Genomic DNA, 12,794 nt, shown 5'->3' on the forward strand with positions numbered 1-12,794 from the left:
ACTGCGTATTTAAAAAATACAGCAGGCCCAAAACTGAGTATGACTGTGCTTTATTCATGTATTTATTACAAAGTATTAATCAAACCTGCGAGCTGGCCATGAGACAGACACATCGCAGATGACACAGCGCTGTGATTACTCCTAAATTAACTTAAAATCCTGAAACCTGCCGACGGAATATGTTCGCTTTTATTGCCGGTGTCCTGGTGCCTGCACTGTAAATTATTTAGATGAAAAACACCTGCCAGCCGCCGCGGGGAGGCTGCTGTTGAAGGGATTTCTGCTGTCGGTGCACCGCTGGTATGTGGGGGTCTGAGCGCCTCCGACAGAAATAGATAATCTGGATTAACTGACTGCAATTAAGTTTTCAGGTGGACTTTCTCACTTAAAAACATATTAAAACTACTTTATTCCCCCTGATCACAGCAAATATAGCTGCAAGATTTAGATTATTTAGATGAAAAAACACCTGCCAGCCACCGCGGTGAAGAGGAGGAGACCCGCCCAGAGGCTGCTGTTGAATTAAGTTTTCAGGTAGAAAAATAGAGCGGGAGCAAAACTGAGTATGTTTGTGCTTTATTCATGTATTTATTACAAAGTATTAATCAAACCCATCAAAGTCATCATCCTCTGTTTCTGAATTAAACAGCTGCGCTAAATCAGACATGCCAGTTTCCCATTCTTCGCTGTCAGAGTCAGAAATAATGCCGACTTTTGCGAAAGCTTGAACAACAGAGCCAGCAGACACATTAGTCCAAGCATCAACAATCCATCCGCAAATGGTGGCGTAACTTGCCCGGCGCTGCCTTCCACTTATCCTGAAACTGTGGTCTCCGTCTGTCATCCACCGCTCCCGTGCCGCTCGCAGCCTTACTTTGAACGGCCGCTTCACACTGATGTCGAGCGGTTGAAGTTCCTTTGTCAGACCTCCCGGGATAACGGCGAGCACAGCGTTCATTTGATTCACCTTTTTTTCACATCGGCTGTGAGATGGGCACGCAGCGATGGTGATGCGTGGAAAAAAGCACCTGGTCTCCTCACATACACCTGCCTTTCATCATCTTCTCATCCATCCAGCCTTTTTCATTTGCGTTAATATCATGTCATCAGAGCGCTGTGTCTGTCTCGCTGTCAGCTCCCAGATCAGCTTCTCTGATTGGTTGATGCGGCGCGTCCAGCAGCAAAACTTCAATTTTTCCATCTCGAGCAGCAGCAGCGCGTTGGCGGTGCGTCAGATGCTTAAACGCTCCCGACGTGCTGCACCTGCAGCTCAAAACGCGCTGCGGGACCTTTTGCTGCGCCTATACGCGCGTCAACCATTGACTTTGCATGTAAACTCGCTGCTTCTGCTGCACCTGCTGGGTCCGGTTCACACCGATGTCGAGCGGTTGAACAGCGAGCACAGCGTTAATTTGTTTCCCAATGTTTTTCACATCAGCTGTGAGATAGGCACGCATGGAGTTACATATTAACAGCGATGGTGATGAGTGGAAAAAAAAACACCTGGTCTCCTTACATTCAGCCACTCTTTCATCATCTCCTCAATGAGGTGGTCTCAAAAGTCGCAGTTACAACACACATAAGGCGCACCGCACCAAAGGGCGCACCGCACATTTTGAGGGAAAAAAAAGACGTTTAAGTGCGCCTTATAGTCGTGAAAATACGGTATTCACAAAAGTTGTAATCTTAAGGTATTTTTTAGAGAAAATCAGACCTTGCAGGTTAAAAGTTTTCTATCCAAGAAAACCCAGCTGATTCCATCCAGTTGTTGACTTTGCAGGATTTGCAACTCCTGGTAGAGTGTCTGACGACAGCAGATATTTGAAAAAAGATAACTGTACCTTCTTGGTGGCTCTCTCCATGAAAGAATATGTTAAGCAGATCAGCACTGAGTCAGTTCTAATCCCTAAAAGTATGAAATGAAGTGCATACAGTTGGTCACAGTAAAAGCTGATCCCTTAGCTATCTCTAGGAGAGGAACAGGACCAAGCAATGAAAAACAGGCTCAACTTAATCATCAATTACCAAGGTGTAGATGGCTGCAGTTGATATACTGGTATGTCTTTCTAGGATGGTGTCACAGGCAAACAGAATGAGACCAGATGAAGCTACTATGACAAGAAATGCCAGAGAACATAAATGTATGGGTTAAACTAAAATATAATGCAGAATTGAAAAAAATAAAAAACATAGAATGTAGCAGAATAAAGAAAAGTGGACTTAATGTCCTCAAGCAGCTTAAGCCTATAGAAGCATAACTAAAGGGATGGCTCAGGATAATTTGAGGCGCAAGTTTTAAGCCTAGTATCATATGTAAAAAGTCCATCCATCCATCTTCCTGCGCTTATTCCATCAGGGTCGTGGTAGGGTAGTGCCAATCTGTGGTAGTCTATGGGCGAAAGGCAGGTTACACCCTGGACAGTCAGTCTGTCGCAGGGAAACACAGAGACACACAAAGACATGCAACCATGGAGACAGACTCACACTTAAGGAGAATTTAGAGATGCCAATTTACCTAGCAGTCCTGTTTTTGGACTGCAGGAGGATGCTGGAGTACCCGGAGAGAACCCACATATGCTCAGGGAGTACATGCAAACTCCATGCAGAAAGACCCCGGGCTGAGAATCAAACACAGAACCTTCTTGGTACAATCTGTGCCATAATGCAGCCATTTTAAAAGTCTCACACACAATAAATCAAACAAAATTGGATATTCAGTTCTCTCAAAAAGCCTTTTCTAAATGAGTCTTGATATATATGTTAGAGCTCATTTTTCATCTCTAAAAGGTGTAAATTTGGAAAACAAATGCATATTCTAGGTAAAAAAGTTGGACACTCTGTCCCATGGTAGCTACTCGTACACGCTTTGGCTAAAATAAGTTGGTCAGGGCTTGCTTTGGTGGTGCAGTGGTTAGTGCACATGACCCATGTATGGTGGCCTTAGTCCTTGACACTGGCAGCCTTGGTTCAAATCTGGCCAGTGGGCCTTTCCTGTATGTCTCTCCACTTTCCTGTCAGCCTACGCTCTATAAAACCAGCCACTAGTGCCATAAAAACTCAGATAAAAAAAATAACTTGGTCAGACACTTTTTGAAGCTATCTGTTAGTCTTTGATATCAGTCTTTGGAACTTTTGTCCCAGTTCTGACTTTCAGCTGTAAGATGTTGAAAGGGCTTCTTTTAATGTAAGGTCTATTTCAAGTCCAACCTCATTCTCAGTAAAATCTTGATCTGGTCTCTGATTTGGACCAAAGCTCTCCATTTCTTAAATCCTTGGCCATTACTTGTCAGAAATGTGTCGTATTTATATCTAGCATAGCTAAGTTTTACCTTAACTTCATCGATACAGTTTAGAATTTTGATGACCAGGTCCAATTGATTTCTATGATATTAATCTCAATTCAGTGAAACTTTAAAAATGAGAAGTAGAACTGGAGTTATTTTAGCAAATGTAATGAGATTTTTTTTAATTAAATTTAGACAGATTTTGGCAAATCCCAGAAAAAAAAAACCTCAAAAAGTTTGATGTATAGTTTTGAACATTGTATTAATTATAGGCTTAAAAAGCATTTTGTTTCAAATGAGTTCAAAGAAAGTTCTTTACTGCGCGCTTTGCAGCTGCTGTGCTGTTATAGAGCCGGCGGCAGAAACAGCGCTCCAGAGATAAGAAGTTCCCATGGGTTCACACTCTTTCTGATGGTTCTAGGTCAAAACTTTTTATCCCTGCAGATAAATATCCATTTTATTCCTCATTTGGGTCCTTCCTTTCCTTATGTGTCTGTTTGCCATTTTGTTTTTGTTTTTTTCTGGTCAGGTTGGTTGATTTTATTCTAAAATTCACCTGGACTTTTTTCTGTCTGTTTGGCTTGATGGAGACTGCTGCGGCATCCAGCGAGACTTCCTTCTTGGGGTAACCTTTGTTAGCCGCACGACCTCGCTAACTGCGTCTGAACTGCATCATGGCTGGTTTGAGTGTAAATATTGATTTTATTGATTTGGGTTTCTTGCAGTGCCCACTCTGTAATCACCACCGCAGCTGCACCAGAGTCATTTGCAACTTATAGAAAAACATAATAAGATTAATGTTTAGCTGTAAAATGACTGTAAAATATGATCTATTTACGAATAACAAAAAAAAAATCTTCCTGTCTATTCTACTTATCAAGCCCTCACATTATCAAAACTAATGATGACGGGTTCTTGAACATGGCTAAATCTTTACAAGGGTTTTTTCCTCCAAAAAAATAAAGTTTATGTTTTCTCTACCTATGGTTGATGTTGCTATTAATATTCTACTTTGTGAGTACACTCTTATTTTGCAATGTCTCTCCAGTGATGTGCCATTTTGACTCTTTGCTAAACCAACATACAATCACAAAGCCATCCCTCTGACAGAGGAAACAAAACCTGGTTTGGGCAAAATGTCCTCTGGTGGCAAATCCTTTTTTTTTCTGAAAAAAAGGTCAGAAAAGAAGCACATGTCAATCAAATTTACATGATAATCAGGATCTGAACTCTTTGGTATCTCAACAATACAGCAAATAAAATTTGCATGAAAAATCTTTAGGCACATACTGATCTATGAGCAGTTCATGCAGATTCACAAAAAGGGTAAAGGTTGTAAAGGAACTCATTGACATGACAAATTTTTTTTTTATGAAGATTTTGTTTTTATTTTATTATTTTTTTTTTACAACCAATCCAAAAGAAACCAGGAACATGGAGGTAAGAAAAATAGGACATAAATAAAACAGACTAGAGTTATGTTAAGGAGATAAACTACTAGTTTTTATCACAATTGAGGGGGAAAAATGATATTGAACCCGATAAGTTAATAAGAGCTGTAGAAAGAGTTATGGAAGAAGCCACGGGAAGAATGAGGATAGATAAATGATTACTTCAAAAGGACAAGACAGAAATAAACTAAAATCCAGTAGCAAGACGTCAGACACTGATCTACTGTAAGCCAATAAATCAAAATACACAAACAAAAAAAATGCAAGAATGAACTGAAACACTAAACACACAGGATTGAACTAATATTTATACATCTGTATAGCAATGACAACTAGAACAGTATGATCTGTCACTGTCATTTAGACAGAAACATCATCAGCAAATGTTTCTGTAAATCTAAAATCAGGTGAATGTGTCATTAATATTCACTTTATTGAGAAATACTTCACAACAAAGAATTAAGACTGATATTAGCTTCATATAGTTCCATTCATCTTCCAGCATGTACCTCTATTTATGTGATTTTGGTGATATTTCTGTATTTTTGCTGCTCTCCTTCCTCTGTTTCCCTCTGCTTATCTTGTTTTTCTTCATTAAAACTAGTGTACGGCTTTTCTGTTGATTCCCTACGGAAAGTGAGTTAGACAGCGGATGACGCTCAGAGCAACTCGGTGTCACAGTGTGGCTTGTGTCAGCATTTAAGACCATGTGACAGTATGAATAAAGCATGATGCGGTGGCCAGCATGGTGGGCAGGGACTGACAGGGGGGAACAAGCTCAGCCAGTGTTTCGGTGATGGCAGACAAGTTGAAACCCTTAAAGTTTAATGGGGGCCATGCCACAAAAATGGAGGAGGAGTGTATGTGACTCCTGTGGTCTTGCTGGGCTACCGTACACACATCGTTAACCGGTGGGATGTAAAAGTGATTCTAATAATGTCAACAGCCTACCAAGTGTGTGATGGATCACGGTCACGCTGCACTAGTGGGATGGAACAAGTTTAATCAGCCACTCCTTTGTGTTTTGTTAAATCCTTCTCTTTAGAAGACGTTGACCTTCCATAATCCTGTGGTTTTTTTCCTCAGTAGTCGTCTCATCTCTTTCATGTCTGAACAGAAGGCCACACTTCCCACAGTGAATCCTTACAATGACTCAGTGTTTCTCTTTTCTTTGCTGCTGCCTCGGTTTATTTTTTCTTTCTTTGTTTTATCTTATTAAATTATGTTTTAGCAAAACTCAACTCTCTTGTTTAGAAGATGGAAGTCCATAGCAAGGTGGTGAAGCGGAAGTGTGCTGGGCCCATAACCCAGAGCTCTGTGGACCGAAACCACCCTCTGCTATTAACTATTGTTTATGAAGGAAGGTACCCTGCAAGTGCAAGTACCCGGTTAGATCCCCACAGCCTGCACTCTGAGTCCCTGAGCAAGACCTTTAACCCCCACACTGCTCCCCGGGTGCCGCACACTGGCAGCCCACTGCTCCCCAAGGGGATGGGTCAAATGGAGAGATAATGGGGGAGTGTCGGCCTAGTGGTTAGAACAGTGTGCTTGTGCACTGAGAAGGTTGCAAGTACCCAATTCGATCCCCACAACCTCCACTCTTGGTCCCTGAGCAGAGTAAATTTCTCCAATTTGAGATCAATAAAGTTATTATTATTATTAAACGGCTTCATCAACTTCATAAAATCATAAGATGCCAGACCCTCTTACCCATTTTTCCCCCCTCAGGTTACAAATGTAGTCAAAGCTAAAGAAAGGAAGTGAAACAAATTACTTGCTTTTTAATTTGACACTAAAACTATTTCTCCCATGGTTCCCAAAGGGAAAAAAATGTGCTTGCCTTGACTGAGGAAAAAAAGTAAAGTGTTGTCAAGTTCAGTTCTGGCTTTTCTAAGAATTTTATATCCGTATTGATGTGATGGCATTATGCCGCTGCTTCTGGCTTTTTACCTCACAGTCATAGAGCAAATTTCATCTTCAGAAACACTTTGGATTAACATGCGGTGACCGTCTAGGCCGTTGGCGTATAGTGAGCTGATTGTTATGTCCAAGAAACCAGTTTCAGATGGTTTTAGCTTTGTGACACGATGCAAAATCCTATTTGAAGTACTCATCCCAAGACAGGAGCACTTTGGTTTAAATAAGACAGACATGACCATGAGTTTGCAATATGTCCAAATGTTGCTTAGAAGTTTAAATTTAAGCATAAAATGCTTACTAAAACACCAGCTTTTCCAGCCAACTCTACCCTCATCATCATTGTTCCTCCTCATTTTCATTACCTCTTTTGATTTTTACATTGTCGACTTCAACTCTTTGATTAGAACCGCATATGTTTAATGTCAATCTTTTCCTGTTTTGGTTGGACGGAGCTAGCACTACAAGAACTAGCATACTTAATTTCTCAAGAATGCATTGACATCCGTGGGACCATATTTAATTAAAATGTTTTTAAACTAAACAGCCTAAATTATTTTTACTGTGTTGTTTTAACATAGAATACAATTATTTCCCAAATATTGCAGTTTCCAGTTCTTAGTAGACTGGAATTATAGTTGTATCTTTCCTGCCCTAAGGTTCGATGTGTTGAGCATTTAGAGATGGTATCCTGCATACCCGTTTTGCAGTGGGAGGTTATTTGTGTCAATTCAATTTCAATTCAATTCAGTTTATTTATATAGCGCCAATTCACAACACATGTCATCTGAAGGCACTTTACAATTCAACCAGATCATATAGTCAAATTGATTCAAAGTTTTCTATCTAAGGAAAACCAGTTGATTGCATCGACTCATTGACTCGGATGCAATCCCTCACACTAAGCATGCTTGTAGCGACAGTGGAGAGGCCGACTGGGGTTCAAGGAAATAGAAGCAGAGATACAAACAGCAACTGTAAAAGGCGGCCCCATCCAGGAAACACACAGCCAGGCAGACGAGCTCCAAGCCAAGCTCTCGTGTCAGAGGATGAAGAGAGAGAGAACCAGACTGAAAAACAGGCACATCTAAACAAAGGTGTTGATAGCAGCAGCACAGCTGATATTTCTCTCCAGGAAACTGGTCACTACTATCCTTTTAAATTAGAAAGCCCGTTCTCCTCTGACCTCTCATGTCATCAAGGTATTCCAGTCGACACAACTGCTGCTCCCTGGATATATTATCTATTCCAGACTGATTTCAGCAAACCAAAACTCCTATTTGCTCCAAAATCCCTGTAGTTCAGTATTTTCCAGCTTTTTTATAGTCATTACATTGTCACAAGTACAGGGCAACGAAATTGACTCTCTGCATTTAACCCACCCCCTTGGGGAGCAGCTGGCTGCAATTGTGCGGCATCCAGGGAGCAGTGTGTGGGTTAAGGGTCTTTGCTCAGAGATCCAGAGTGGCAGTCTTTGGGAGTGGGGCTCAAATTCAGAACCCCGGGATTCCAAGCACAATGCCCTAACCGCTAGGCCACCACTCCCCAAAGCATGCATTAGCATGAAGGGTCTTGCCTAAGGACCCACACTGGCAGCTCATTCCCCTCAGCTGGGATACAAACCCAGGCTTCCCGTTTGCAGGACGGATGACTTACCACTTGAGATAGCCAGCTGCTAAGGTGCTCGTGGTCAGACCAGGAACAACCATGCTATATTTAAAAGTATTTTAATTAATTTTTTTGTTTTGCATTTTAATGCTCAGTTTAAACTTCAGCAGGTTGACTCATAAACATACATAACCTAAATCATTAGAGGTGCTGTCATGGGATCTGATTTGCAATTTTTAGTTAACAAGTAATGGGTTTACCTAGTAAAGAAGCGAATGTGCTTTGTTTGTGTGCAGGATCAAAATTACTATCAACCCTATAAACTATAAATCTTTAAGATATCGGTGGATTTGTGATAGACTTTATGGAAGGGTGGGCTTGGATACCTCGGAGACTAAAAACTAATAAAGATATCAGATCATCAGTTAAAACATAACAAAAATATAGTAAAGTAATCATTCCCACCATAGTGTTGAAAGCAGCTCATTATGGTCTTTAGCTTTCTATGAATAAGTCCATAAGCTTATTGTCAATACAAACAGCTATTTGGATCAATGCTGAAGCATCCATGTTTAAAAAAAAAGACTCAGACTGTTTAAAAAGAAATCATTTCAAATACTTAATTAAACAAAACTTACAATTTTACTTTATACTCCCAGGTTTTTCAATCATCTTTCAATAATCTCCCTCTGGCTTTAGAAACTGAAAATATTGAATGTCAAACAGAGAACAAACAGATGCTAACAGACACTTTCTTAGCATTTCAATTAAAATAAATCTTACTTATTGTAATGAAGGCTATGGACTAGTTCAGTATAAAAAACAACAACAAATCCAGGGTTTTCAAGCTGTATCAGGAGTGTACGTGTGTGATTGTTTGTCCCACATGGGATGGTCAAGCTCCATCTACCAAATTCTGCGTGTCAGTGAGCAAATTGGAAATGCCTATTTCACTTTCCTCTCCTCTGCATCTTATCTGTCTTTTCCTCCTCATCCCACCACTTAGCTTATGCTTAAATGACTAAGGTCCCTTTCACACAGACGTCACTGTTCGATTTCTGGCTGCCTTCAGTCCTCTGACCGCCTCCACACCTCATCCCTTTCCCTATCTTCTCCTTGTCAACCACCCTGTCTTATCTCCCTCCATCCTCAGTCCCTCTCCTCCTCACCCCAGTTTCCATTTCTCTGAGCCCATTCAGCTGTAACCCATATTTTCAGTGTGGTTATGAAATATGTCTGTTTTGGAAGATTTGGATTTATGCATGCGTGTGTTCCTGGGCTTCTGCGAAGAACGGCCTTGGCTGAATCACTATGCAAATGAAACAATTTCTCCCACAGTTCCCAATTTGCATTGAATCCTATTATGAATCACCAATTTCTCTCTCACACTTGGTGTCTGTTTTTCTTTCGCAGTACGACTATGAGGGCAGCGGTATCAGCGACCTGCCGGTTGACCTCTCTGTGGTGTGGAACGGGAACTTTGTCATCGACAATCCCTTCAACATCCAAGGTAAAAAGATGAATCCTTCCTTCCTTCCTTCCTTCCTTCCTTCCTTCCTTCCTTCCTTCCTTCCTTCCTTCCTTCCTTCCTTCCTTCCTTCCTTCCTTCCTTCCTTCCTTCCTTCCTTCCTTCCTTCAAGCTTGTTTGCCTGGGATAAAGTTTTGTCGAGACAACAGTGGCACGTAAAGATTCCCCCCTTTCATCGGAACTCTGTAATTTCATGTTTGACAGCCATCAGCGAGAAAGGTGAAAGTGTGGCGTTTGTTTAGGAAAATCACTATTCTCGTCTCGGGGATAAAGGAAGAGCGGAAGGAGTGATTGATGGATAGTGATGATAACAAAAAACCCAACACTGAAATTAATAGGGATAGATGTTAGACAGGAAGATAAACAAATAGGGAAGCCAACAGGATGGAGAGAAACAGAGCAGCATTGGGTGTATGACAGGTTGATGAATGCACTGTGTAATGGCAGGGGGTAGATGTGAATAAAAGGGATGATAAAGGAAAAAACCAGAAGCGACACAGAGGGATGGTATTTATTATTTTAATCACTATTTGCGCATGAAGTGGAAAACAATTACCAATTGTAAATTCTTCATCAAGTGTAATACACTGGGAGGCGGAGGCTAATGGTTTTAGACGTCCCATTACACAAGATAATGCAAGTCTTGCTCTCCACCGTGTCAAATAGTCGTATTTTCTGAAAGCATGCGAATTAACTAAGCATTTCTAATCTGTTAACTTCTGCTTTTTCCCCTCCTAAAATAACACGCAAGAAGATTTTCATCACTTCTGATTGCATTATGCTTGACCTAATTTTAATACATGGGAGATGGGCGGTTTGGTTAACAGACTAGATATGCAGAATTCACAGTTATTACAGAGGTTTTGCCTTTTTGTTCACACATTTAAAACAGAAAGAACTTTTTTCAATAGGGGGTTTCATTTCAGGATAAGTCTATCCAAACAAATTAAGTGAATATAATCAATAATTAAATAATTATCCAAAAGTTTTTGAACATCTTCGCAGGCCGCATCCACCATTTTGGGACTCTGAGGTTTTAGTTTTCAGTTATCAGTTGTTCTGTTTTGTTGATCTTTGGTTTATTTTCCATTATATTTGGGAGTTCCATCATATTTAGTTTCTCTCAGTTAACCCCTTGTGCTTGTTTCTTTTCCCCTTGGCTTCCTTCTAGTTAGTTCCACTCACACCTGCTCCATATTCAGCTCATTAGCCCATCCTTTATTCTGTTCCCCTTATATACACCACCCCTGCAGTCACTCAGTCCTTGCTCGATCCTCATCTCTGGCTCTACACGTGAGTTTCCCCCTGAAGTTTTCTGGTTTTTTTGGTCCCTTGTCCTCACCTCTGCCTCATGATCTCTGCATTTGGGTCCTCAAAAACCCCCACCCAACCGTGACAGTAGAATCAAGACATTACTCACATAGAACCTGTCTGGCAACATGAAGTAGGCAATAAAAAAGTCAGCAAAGAGCACACAATGCTCTGAGCTAATAAAATTTAGAAATAAATAAAAAATGCTGATTCTCATAAAAAACTGAATTGAAGAAACTGGACTTCTATTACTGTTTGAAAATCTTCAGGTCCACCTGCATTTCATGGACAATGGACACAGAGTTAAGGACAAGGGAGAGGTTTAAATTTGAAGAATAAAGAAAGCCCTTTAAACAGACATGATAAATCATCTTAGCTGAGGAGGAGGACTGAGAATTTGCCTTTTCCCATTCAGCACAGAAATGAACCTCCTTCAAAGGAAGTTTTAAGGAAATTAATTCTTGTAACCAATGTACAAGCCTAAGAGAAAAAAGAGGCCACATCAGGAGAGTAATGAGCAACACCTGACTTGGCCCCAGCAAGTCCTCTGGAAAAGTTTAAAACGTTTCAAGCATTACAAGAAGACCAGAGGCTTTTGATTCAGTTTCAAAATCATTATAGTTGGATAATAAAACAAAACAAAATAAAACATTTACAAGCTTTAGGTCTCCAGAGAACCACAATGAAAGCCATTATCCACCAACAGGGAAACCTTGAAACCTTCCTATCAATTTAGAATATATAGAGAACATATATAGAGAGAGAATATCATTGACTTCTTGAGGAAATCGCAACAGAACCCTGAACATCTGAAAACTCTTGGCTTCGCTCACCATAACCCTTTAAAGCCTGGTCCAAGAATAAAATAAAACAGAAAATTACTTTTTTTTGGTTTGAATTCCTTATTTTCCCTTTTAAGAAAATATGTAAAAAGAAAAAACAGAAATACATTTTTTATATTAATAATTTATTACTATGTGATAAGTCTTTTTTGAGCAAAGTTTTTACCAAGAAATTATGCAAAAGGTGTCAGATGCAAAACATTTCAGAAACGGTATGTATCAAATATGATACATTTGGTATTATAGGGTTAACTAGGGTCAGAGTTCATGCTTCAATGATTAGACAGAGACTTAGAAAATCTCTGCTCAACTAAAACATCAAACAGGACAGTTTGGTATTTATCAGAGATTCTTAATGATTCCAGAGACTTGGTGATTTTTTTTTTTTAGACTAATAGAACAAAAAAGTAACTTTTGAAAGCCATGCATTTCTAACATCTGCTTTAAATCAACCGTGCATCCATTTCTGTCACGCTTCATCTCAGCTGGGGTCATGAGGGGTGCTGGTGCCTATCTCCAGCTGTCTGCGGGCGAGAGGCGCGGTAAACCCTGGACAGGTCGCCAGTCCATCCCAACCCCATTTTATCTGAAAAACAATAAAAAATACCATTAAGAGTTCCCCATGGTGGTGGCACTGTGAAGGCCTGGACTGGACCTGACTAGGATGAATGGAACCAGTGATACTGTTCTGCTCTGTCCGGATCATGCCCTCCATAACAGTATTTAAGGAGTGATGCACCCCTTTAAGTTACTTTCTTGGGTCAGTTAGGTCACTTTATTTACTCTTTTAGCTTAAAAATATGTACACCTTCATATGTAGTGTTAATTTTGTTAGGCCACACCCTCCCTCATT

At 40.3% G+C, this 12,794-nt stretch overlaps 1 protein-coding gene across 2 annotated transcripts in view; it reads left to right on the plus strand.

The window, feature by feature from the left end:
- Window positions 1–12,794, plus strand: part of LOC119789754 (plexin-A1-like) — a 384,280-nt gene that overhangs the window by 268,409 nt on the left and 103,077 nt on the right. For both annotated transcript variants that reach the window (XM_038294813.1, XM_038294814.1), the window contains exon 11: window positions 9,674–9,770. In XM_038294813.1, the coding sequence (XP_038150741.1) occupies window positions 9,674–9,770 (97 nt within the window). The remainder of the gene's footprint in view (window positions 1–9,673; window positions 9,771–12,794) is intronic.

Source organism: Cyprinodon tularosa, unplaced genomic scaffold, assembly GCF_016077235.1.
Source record: "Cyprinodon tularosa strain WSP-4 unplaced genomic scaffold, ASM1607723v1 ctg346, whole genome shotgun sequence".
NCBI lineage: Eukaryota > Metazoa > Chordata > Actinopteri > Cyprinodontiformes > Cyprinodontidae > Cyprinodon > Cyprinodon tularosa.